Source organism: Nerophis ophidion, linkage group LG03 (genome assembly GCF_033978795.1).
Source record: "Nerophis ophidion isolate RoL-2023_Sa linkage group LG03, RoL_Noph_v1.0, whole genome shotgun sequence".
In the NCBI taxonomy this organism is placed as follows: Eukaryota; Metazoa; Chordata; class Actinopteri; order Syngnathiformes; family Syngnathidae; genus Nerophis; species Nerophis ophidion.
In genome coordinates this window covers 77779829-77791108 of record NC_084613.1, presented here as the reverse complement: position 1 = coordinate 77791108, position 11280 = coordinate 77779829, and the positions used below count along the sequence as shown (strand labels likewise).

General features: G+C 39.5%; 1 protein-coding gene and 1 non-coding gene across 2 annotated transcripts in view; both read right to left on the bottom strand.

The window, feature by feature from the left end:
* Positions 1-519: 519 nt before the first annotated feature.
* Positions 520-592, bottom strand: trnak-uuu (transfer RNA lysine (anticodon UUU)). Its single transcript has one exon. It is a non-coding gene; the product is annotated as a tRNA-Lys (tRNA).
* Positions 593-8361: 7769 nt separating this feature from the next.
* The window catches only part of atg9a (ATG9 autophagy related 9 homolog A (S. cerevisiae)), a 42055-nt gene continuing 39136 nt past the window's right edge, over positions 8362-11280 (bottom strand). The window contains exons 20-21 of the mRNA XM_061896117.1: positions 9187-9332; positions 8362-9096 (exon numbers count right to left, since the gene is read on the bottom strand). Coding sequence (XP_061752101.1) covers positions 9088-9096; positions 9187-9332 — 155 coding nt within the window. The 3' untranslated portion in view covers positions 8362-9087. The remainder of the gene's footprint in view (positions 9097-9186; positions 9333-11280) is intronic.

The following is an 11280-nucleotide window of genomic DNA, read 5'->3' as shown; positions in this document are numbered from 1 at the left end:
TTCTAGACAGTACAGACACTCGAAAACAACACATCATTTGCAGACTATAATTACCGGTTTGCAAAAAACATTTTTAACCGAAATAGGTGAAATTATATCATCTCCCACGGGCCCACGGCACACTAGTGCGCTAAAACACTGATCTAAGCAATAGCCTTCCTCACTGCCTTCACTGTAGCTACACCAAAATATCATCGACAGGGGGCAGCAACGTTCTGCTTTAGTTTAGTACGCAAATAAATCACAAATATATATTTCGTGATGTAATAAACAGGTTAACATATGTGTTATTAACATAATGAAAATTATGTATATTTATTTATTCTCAAGTGGAATTTTACAGTGTTTTTGTGAGTCGAAACCGCTTAGCAGGGGACGTTCCAGGTTAACATGTTTGCTACAAAACGTCGACACACGGGCGATATATACTAGTTACAAGGAGTATACTAGTTACATAAGTATTCGTATAAGGCGTTTGAAAAATATATATATATATTAAAAAAAAAAAAAAAAAAGGAACGCCCGAACAGGGACTTGAACCCTGGACCCTCAGATTAAAAGTCTGATGCTCTACCGACTGAGCTATCCGGGCTCTGCTGGCTAAGCAGTCGTTAATGTTTAATAATCTGTTAATATTTAGTTATTGGTGTACCGTATTCCGATATGGTTATATTCAAATATTGATGTATTCCAATATTGTTAACCCTCCGTCTAACTTTGTTCAATATATTCCACAAACATTTGGCCAGTGACAGAGCACCCGGCTTTTTCCGGCTTCATGCGCATATTTCAACATTTAAACAATCACAGATAGGATAACGACATTCTGTAACCTCCCACGAAAGGCAGATTATTTTAAACTATCCATCCATTTCCTACCGCTTATTCCCTTTGTGGTCGCGGGGCGCGCTGGTGCCTATCTCAGCTACAATCGGGCGGAAGGCGGTGTACACCCTGGACAAGTCGCCCCCTAATCACAGGCCAACACAGATTGACAGACAACATTCACACTCACATTCACAAATTAATCAGCATCAAATCAAATACAACATCTTAAACTTTTGACAGAGGCTCCAACGACCCCCCACGCGACCCCTAAAGGGACAAGCGGTAGAAAATGGATGGATGGCATCAAATGAAAAACGACATTTTACACTTTTTTTTGACACTGCGACGTACATACATGTATTTCCTGCATCCAATAAGAAGAGGGTTGAGTATTTTTAGACTTTTCACTTTTTCACTGGTGCGTGTTTACAAACGCCGTTTCCATATGAGTTGGGAAATTGTTTTATAATAAACGGAATACAATGATTTGCAAATCCGTTTCAACCCATATTCAATTGAATGCACTACAAAGACAACATATTTGATGTTCAAACTCATAGACTTCTTTTTTTTTGTGTGCATATAATCATTAACTTTAGAATTTGATGCCAGCAACAGTGACAAAGAAGTTGGGAAAGGTGGCAAAAAATACTGACAAAATTGAGGAATGCTCATCAAACACTTATATGGAACATCCCACAGGTGTGCAGGCTAATTGGGAACAGGTGGGTCCAATGATTGGGTATTAAAGCAGCTTCCATTAAATGCTAAGTAATTCACAAACAAGGATGGGGTGAGGGTCACCACTTTGTAAGCAAATTGTCGAACAACATTTCTCAACGAACTATTGCGAGGTATTCAGGGATTTTACATCTACAGTCCGTAAAAATCATCAAAAGGTTCAGAGAATCTGGAAAAATCACTGCACGTAAGCGATATTACGGACCTTTGATCCCTCAAGCGGTACTGCATCAAAAAACAACATCAGTGTGTAAAGGGTATCCCTACATGGGCTCAGGAACACTTCATAAAACCACTGTCAGTAACTACAGTTGGTCGCTACATCTGTAAGTACAAGTTAAAACTCTACTATGCAAAGCCAAACCCATTTATCAACAACACCCGGAAACGCCGCCGCCTTTGCTGGGCCCGGCCTCACCTCAGATGGACTGATGCAAAGTGGAAAGGTGTTCTGTGGTCTGACGAGTCCACATTTCAAAATACATCTGGAAACAGAGGACGTGGTGGCCTCCAGAACAAAGAGGAAAAACACCATTCGGATTGTTATAGGTGCAAAGTTCAAAAGCCAGCAGCTGTGATGGTATGGGGGTGTATTAGTGCCCAAGGCATGGGTAACTTACACATCTGTGAAGGCACCATTAATGCTGAAAGGTCCATACAGGATTTGGAGCAACATATGTTTTCATCCAAGCAACATTATCATGGACGCCCCTGCTTATTTCAGCCATACAAGTGTTACAACAGCGTGGCTTTGTAAAAAAAAAGGGTGCGGGTACTTGCCTGGCCCGCCTGCATTCCAAACCTGTCGCCCATCGAAAATGTGTGGCGCATTTTTAAGCGTAAAATACGACAGCGGAGACCCCGTACTGTTGAACGACTGAAGCTCTACAAAAAACAAGAATGGGAAAGAATTCCACTTTCAAAGCTTCAACAATTAGTTTCCTCAGTTCCCAAACATTTATTGAGTGTTGTTAAAAGATAAGGTGATGTAACACAGTGGTGAACATGCCCTTTCCCAACTACTTTGGCACATGTTGCAGCCATGAAATTCTAAGTTCATTATTATTTGCAAAAAAAAAAAATAAAGTTTATGAGTTTGAACATCACATATTTTGTCTTTGTAGTGCATTCAATTGAATATGGGTTGAAAAGGATTTGCAAATCATTGTATTGAGTTTATATTTACATCTAACACAAATTACCAACTCATATGGAAACGGGGTTTGTAATTGAAATGTAGATGATTGATGAGCCTTTTGTTTCATTGCTGCACTGTGTTGGGGACACTTAGGGGTGCAGTTGTCTGTGGCTTTATGTCAATACTTGCCTGTACTTGTTTGACTGATGTCCATTTTCAATAAAAATCATAAATGAACAATAAGATACAATTAAAGTATATTTATTTAAATGTGTTGTAAAAAATACATTCAAACTAGAGAATAGTGAGTACCTCAAGTCCACTGTGTAGTCTTTGCACAATTACCTGCCTCTGGTTTATATACAAGGTTAGTGTGTGATGTACCATTTTCTTTGTAAATATTTTTGTACATGGTTTTTAATGTACATCTTACCGGATGTCGTAGATGGTTGTATTTTGCGTTGTTGTATGTGTAATAAAACAAGCAACTTTACTATTTATCTTTTCTCTTTGCAGTACATTGTCTCAGAGCTTATGTACGTGAAGTGAATTAATTAACTCATCATGTTGTACATATGGTGAATGTTTATATTCAACTTGGTTTAAGTAAACAATGGTTGAGTCCATAATAAATTAATAAGCCTTAGTTGGACATTAGCATGTGGACTGGAATTTGCTCTCTCACGAAGAGAGGCAAGGATTTCAGACTTCGGAATGTAAAAGTGATAGCTCTATCCTGGAGGAGAGACTCCATGTCTATCTTCATGTCGACATTTAAGTTACAACTTACATACTAACATCTCCTTACATGGTCAGGTTGTGCATCCATCCATTTTCTACTATTTGTCCTTTTTTGGGGTCGCGGGGGGTGCTGGAGCCCATCTCAGCTGCATTCGGACGGAAGGCGGGATACACCCTGGACAAGTCGCCACCTCAACATTCACATTCACATTCACACACTAGGGCCAATTTAGTGTTGCCAATCAACCTATCCCCAGGTGCATGTTTTTGGAGGAGGGAGGAAGACGGAGTACCCGGGTGGAACCCACGCAGTCACAGGGAGAACATGCAAACTCCACAAAGAAAGAGCCCGAGTCCGGGATTGAACTCAGGACTACTCAGGACCTTCGTATTGTGAGGCACATGCACTAACCTATGTACCACCGTGCTGCCTGGTCAGGTTGTACTCTCCTAAATTAACACATACCCAGGCAGAGAAAGTGAAGTGAATTGTGAAGTGAATTATATTTATATAGCGCTTTTCTCTAGTGACTCAAAGCGCTTTACATAGTGAAACCCAATATCTATGTTACAATTAAACCAGTGCAGGTGGGTAAAGTGTCTTGCTCAAGGACACAACGGCAGTGACTAGGATGGCGGAAACGGGAATCGAACCTGCAACCCTCAAGTTGCTGGCACGGCCACTCTACCAACCGAGCCATACCGCCCCAAAGACGGAATATAAGACTGTGGTTCAGCTCCTCCAAGTTAGGAGTGCGTATTTTTTTTTAATTGACCTCCTCCAGGTACTGCAGTCCTGTATAATGATGCTTGCTTGTAATAAAGCAACTTTTGAACCAGCTGCACTGCCGTGTCACCCTTCTGTCCGGACGAGGATGACAAGCCCAGAAATAGATGTTTTTTAGTTTGGTAATAGAAAAAATGAATAATTTGGTAAAAGGGTAATTAAAGTCTTTTAGGTATTGCTCACATCTGATTTATTTCAGACTCGCCGAGTTGGTGCATGACGGAACACTCGTAGCACAAATGTACTCTTAAGAAATACAAATAATATCAAGATAATACTTGAAGTGAATTAATTATGTTCTCATATTATGTTCTACATATGGTGAATATTTATATTCACCTTGGAGAAAGCGAACCACCAGGTTTAAGTGAATAATGGTTGAGCCCATAATAAATTAAGAAGCCTCAGTTGGACATACGTATGTGGACTGGATTAACTCTCTCACGAGAAGAGGCAACAAATTCAGACTTCGGAATGCAAAAGTGATAGCTCTATCCTGGAGGAGAGACTCCATGTCTATCTTCACGTCGACATATAAGTTACAACATATAGAGGTTGTTTTCCGGTCACTTGAACGTGAACATTTCCTTACATGGTCAGGTTGTACTCTCCTGAATTAACACACCCAGACTGTGGTTCGGCTCCTCCAAGCTAGGAGAGACACATTGTTTGACCTGACCTCCTCCAGGAACTGCAGTCCTGTATAATGACGCTCACTTGTAATAAAGTAACTTTTGGTTCAGTAAAGTCTCTTTTGATCCAGCTAGAATGCTATGCCACCCTTCTTTCCAGACGAGGATGTCAAGACCAGAAATACACAACATACTCAAGTGGGAAACACTAAACGTTAAAAGAATATCAAACAAGTCTTTTAACGGAGCGGTCACTGCAAACTCGTACATTCCTCGGCTATGCTCTTTTGTACTAGAGTGCGGAGTACTTTGGTCTTTTTTCATAAAATCTTGCAATCTTGCACCATTCTGGATAACCTCTGGAGGAACTCTGAATAAATGTTTTATCCTTTTCGCCATCTAAAGGCTTCGTACAGCCGAAAACAACGCAAACATAGGGCATTTTTCTTTAATAAAGGCTAAAGGACATCTAGTAACCTTCAAAGTTAGATGCTGGCATGATATTCAATGAGCCGGACTTGACGTCGTTTTGAATCCAAGCAATTAGTTATAAAATGGATTGAAACAGCCACAATTTATTTACAAAACCCAAAACAAGTGAAGTTGGCATGTTGTGTAAATTGTAAATAAAAACAGAATACAATGATTTCCAAATTCAGACTTCGGAAAGCAAAAGTAATAGCACTATCCTGGAGGAGAGACTCCATGTCTATCTTCAATTGAATAGACTGCAGAGACAATATATTTAATGTTGGAACTGAGAAACTTACTGTTTTTTTGCAAATAATCATTAAGTTTGAATTTAATGGCAGCAACACATTGCAAAAAGTTTGCACAGGGGCATTTCACCACTCGGCCTTGCCGCTCACGTGCAGTGATTTCTTTGAATTTTTTGACGATATTACTATAAATTTCTTGCAACAACTTGATTTGCAAATTCTGACTTCGGAAAGCAAACGTAATAGCACTATCCTGGAGGAGAGACTCCATGTCTATCTTCAATTGAATAGACTGCAGAGACAAAATATTTAATGTTGGAACTGAGGAAGTTACTTTTTTTTTGCAAATAATCATTAAGTTTGAATTTAATGGCAGCAAAACATTGCAAAAAGTTGGCACAGGGGCATTTTTACCACTCGGCCTTGCCGCTTACTTGCAGTGATTTCTCTGAATCTTTTGACGATATTACTATAAATTTCTTGCAACAACTTGTTGAAAAATCTTCTTAAACTGTTTTTCTCACGCATTTGTTCACAAAGTGGTGACCCGCACCCTTTTCTTGTTTGTGAATGACTGAGCATTTCATGGAAGCTGCTTTCTCTTTCTTTTTTGCCACTTGTGCAAGCTTTTTGAATATTGTTTGAAAATTATTTTTCAATATTTATATTCTGTTTTTAATTATGATTTACACAATGTGCCAACTTCCCTGGTTTTGGGTTTTGTACAATAATCTAAAAAATTATAAGCAAATTGCTACGTGGTAATTCTAATACAATGCAACAATCAAAACGAGAGAAAAATAACAATAGCTTATGTTTATTGGATGACTATGGAGCTTTCATAACAAAGAGATTACTGCACCAAATAAGGCGACTGATTCTTATTTACTAAAGTAGTGTGAGCAAGGGCAGGACAACAAAAGTTTGTATTCGCGCTGTGAATGGACATTTGATTGGCATTTGGAAGGATGGACACGATTGCGCAATTGGAAAAGAAGATGGACTCAACCCGCATGATGGGCTTAGGAAAGATGAGGAAAGCCTAGGCCGGGGGTCACCAACGCGGTGCCCACGGGCACCCGGTCACCTGCTGGCCTGTTCTAAAAATAGCTCAAATAGCAGCTGTGGAGAGGCGGAGCCGACGGTCCGACAGAGGCAGGGCACGCTGGAGCCCGGCCCAAGATGGCGGCGAGGAGGCGGAGATGGCGAGCGAGCCGGGAGCGACGCCACAAACAAGATCAGGTGTGTGGATCGCGCACCTGTACACGATTAACGTATCTCCTCTCGCTGTATAAAAGGGGAGGAGGAGGAGAGAACGGGGCTGGTGATGGTGCGGAGCGACAGCAGCCTATACGAGGAAGGAACGAGAGAGAGAGACGATAACACAAGCAGCAGCGCGTGCAACCTGGAAGACAGCAAGAGGCAGAAGCAGACAACGGGAAGGTTGAAAAGCAACACGCAAAACACTTTTGTTTACTGAAAAATAAAAGAAGTCTACACCTGCTCAAAAGGCATGTCCTTCCTTGGTGGTCCCTGGAACCCTGAAGACGACGGCTTGAGTCTTTCACAGCAGCACTTACCTGTGAGCTGCCTCTATTTGTTAAATTGCATTTATTTACTAGCAAGCTGGTCTCGATTTGCTCGACATTTTTAATTCTAAGAGGGACACAACTCAAATAGAATTTGAAAATCCAAGAAAATATTTTAAAGACTTGGTCTTCACTTGTTTAAAAAAATTATTTTATAACTTTCAGAAAGACAATTTTAGAGAAAAAAATACAACCTTAAAAATGATTTTAGGATTTTTAAACACACATACCTTTTTACCTTTTAAATTCCTTTCTCTTCTTTCCTGACAATTTAAATCAATGTTCAAGTAATTTTTTTTTTTTATTGGAAAGAATAATAAATACATTTGAATTTAATTCTTCATTTTAGCTTCTGTTTTTTCGGCGAAGAATATGTGTGAAATATTCCTTCAAACTTATTATGATTAAAATTCAAATAAATTATTCTGGCAAATGTAGAAAATCTGTAAAATCAAATTTAAATCTTATTTCAAAGTCTTTAGACTCTCGCTACTATATTGGATCCACTTTGGATTTGATTCTCACGGTTACGTTAGATCCACTATGGATTGGACTTTCACAATATCATGTTAGATCCGCTCGATATCTATTGCTTTTGGTTCCCTGGTGGTGGGGGGAGGGGGGGCACATATGTGGTCCTCTCCAAGGTTTCTCATAGTCATAATGGTCGACGTCCCACACTGGGGTGAGTTTTTCCTCTCCCTTATGTGGGCCCTACCGAGGATGTCCCCTTTGAGGCACTTGTGATTTAGGTCTATATAAATAATTATTAATTGATTGATGGTTCTTTTAAAATTTTTGTTCTGGAAAATCTAGAAGAAATAATGATTTGTCTTTGTTAGAAATATAGCTGGGTCCAATTTGTTATATATTCTAACAAAGTGCAGATTGGATTTTAACCTATTTAAAACATGTCATCAAAAATATATATTTATTGTGAGAAATCATTAAGATGATCGGTGTTTACACAAAGATAAATATAATTCATTATTAATAATAACAGAGTTAAAGGTAAGTTGAGCAAATTGGCTATTTCTGGCAATTTATTTAAGTGTGTATCAAACTGGTAGCCCTTCGCATTAATCAGTACCCAAGAAGTAGCTCTTGGTTTCAAAAAGGTTGTTGACCCTTGGCCTAGCACACCAAAACCAACTGGTAAACTTGTTAGCATTAACAAAACACACACTTATGTTTCCTCCTATTTAATTAACATCTGTACAAAATGGTATTTTACACAAACTATGAACACAAATCGCACGCTAACGCTTCACCACTACACCCTGCCGTGACCCGCCAGATAGTCAAACTGTAAACATGTCATTCATGAACATTATGGCACACATCCCTTTTCAAATGATTTCATCTGAAATCAGCATAAAACACATGCAATACATCTAAGCTTAAATTACAGCCTCTGCAGTAAGTCATTAAAGTGCATCATTGTTTTTTTTTCCCCTCTTGACAAACGTAAAAAAACCAACAAGTAATGCTGCTATGCTATTGTTATGACGCCATGGTCTGTGTAGCGCTAGTGAATTATACACCTCTAGTTTGTTAGAAAAATGTGTGATAGTCATGCACCTGTGCTGGACGCGTTTGTTTAGGATTACAGCTGCAAAAAAAACAAAACATGTTTTTTTTTTACAGACACAATAGATTTCTAATACTACTTGATTTCTGTTCAATTTATACACAGACCTGCAAGCTGAAGACCCCAGCACATTATATTTGTGTGATATCTTTCCACATACGGGGCAACAAAAACTTTTATAGAGAAAATTTTCAACTTGAAAGTCCCACGCAATAACTTAAATGCAAGATTTTGTTTACTTAATTGTAGACGTAAATCTTCTTTGTATCAGAACCCAGGAGAACGATCCAGATAAGAATGACGAAGCTTTCCAAGGCTTGGCTAACAAACCTGAAAAAAAAAAATAAAAAAAAATCAATGTCAGTTTATTTCAAGGGTAAGCTCGTTTTTTTTTGGTGTAAATTCCGCACATAATACGACCTTGTGTATGTGCGGCGGCAACTCATCCTCAGAGCTCTCCTCCGGTAGCGACTCGTGGCGACGCGGGGCTGCCGATTGATACTCCTCAGCCCACCCGCCCATCGGCACACGGGCTGACCTCGTCACCGCCTTTCCCCCTAAGGTATCTTCCGTAAAAAACAACATAGGATTGAGCTTTCACAGTATCATGTTAGACCCGCTCGACATCCATTGCTTTCCTCCTCTCCAAGGTTCTCATAGTCATCATCGTCACCGACGTCCCACTGGGAGTGAGTTTTCCTTGCCCTTATGTGGGCCTACCGAGGATGTCGTAGTGGTTCGTGTTGTGGTTTGTGCAGCCCTTTGAGACACTAGTGATTTAGGGCTATATAAGTAAACATTGATTGATTGATTGATTTAAAAATGTCTCACTAATTCCATTGAAGGTGTAAAAATTCTGCCTTCACCTCAATTCTCAGCAGTCCGACCCTAACACTAAACATAATGTACCGTATTTTACGGACTATAAGTCGCAGTTTTTTTCATAGTTTGGCCGGGGGTGCGACTTATACTCAGGAGCGATTTATGTGTTAAATTATCAACACATTACCGTAAAGTATCAAATAATATTATTTAGCTCAGGCTTCACGGTGGCAGAGGGGTTAGTGCGTCTGCCTCACAATACGAAGTTCCTGCAGTCCTGGGTTCAAATCCAGGCTCGGGATCTTTCTGTGTGGAGTTTGCATGTTCTCCCCGTGAATGCGTGGGTTCCCTCCGGGTACTCCGGCTTCCTCCCACTTCCAAAGACATGCACCTGGGGATAGGTTGATTGGCAACACTAAATTGGCCCTAGTGTGTGAATGTGAGTGTTAATGTTGTCTGTCTATCTGTGTTGGCGACTTGTCCAGGGTGTACTCCGCCTTCCGCCCGATTGTAGCTGAGAAAGGCGCAAGCGCCCCCCGCAACCCCAAAAGGGAATAAGCGGTAGAAAATGGATGGATTATTTAGCTCATTCATGTAAGAGACTAGACGTATAAGATTTCATCGGATTTAGCGATTAGGAGGGACAGATTGTTTGGTAAACGTATAGCATGTTCTATATGTTATAGTTATTTGAATGACTCTTACCATAATATGTTACGTTAACATAGCAGGCACCTTCTCAGTTGGTTATTTATGCCTCATATAACTTATTCAGCCTGTTGTTCACTATTCTTTTTATTTTATTTTTTTAAATTAAATCAACATAAAAATACACAAGATAAACTTTCCATTAGTGCAGGGGTAGGGAACCTATGGCTCTAGAGCCAGATGTGGCTCTTTTGATGACTGCATCTGGCTCTCAGATTAATCTTATTTTACATTGCTTAACACAATAAGTAATGAATAATTCCACTAATAATCAGTGTTAAAAATAACGTTCAAAATGTAAAAAATTCTCATGCATTTTTATCCCTCCATCCGTTTTTCCACCGCAGTGTTTTTCAACCTTTTTTGAGCCAAGGCACATTTTTTGCGTTTAAAAAAATCCAGAGGCACACCACCAGCAGAAATGTATTAAAAACGAAACTCAGTTGACAGTAAAAAGTCGTTGTCACAATTGTTGGATACGACTTTAAAGCATAACCAAGCATGCATCAATATAGCTCTTGTCTCAAAGTAGATGTACTGTCACCACCTGTCACATCACACACTGACTTATTTGGAGTGGTTTGCTGTTTTCCTGTGTGTAGTGTTTTAGTTCTTGTCTTGTACTCCTATTTTGGTTGCTTTTTCTCTTTTTTTGGTATTTTCCTGTAGCAGTTTCATGTCTTCCTTTGAGCGCTACTTTCCGCATCTACTTTGTTTTAGCAATCAAGAATATTTCAGTCGTTATTATCCTTCTTTGTGGGGACATTGTCAATTGTCAAGTCATGTTCGGATGTGCATTGTTTTTGCTCCAAAGTAAGTCTTTGCTGTCATCCAGCATTCTGTTTTTTTGTTTACTTTGTAGCCAGTTCATTTTTAGTTTTGCTCTGCACAGCCTTCCCTAAGCTTTAATGCCTTTTCTTAGGGGCACTCACCTTTTGTTTATTTATGTTTTAAGCATTAGACACCTTTTTTTTTACCTGCACA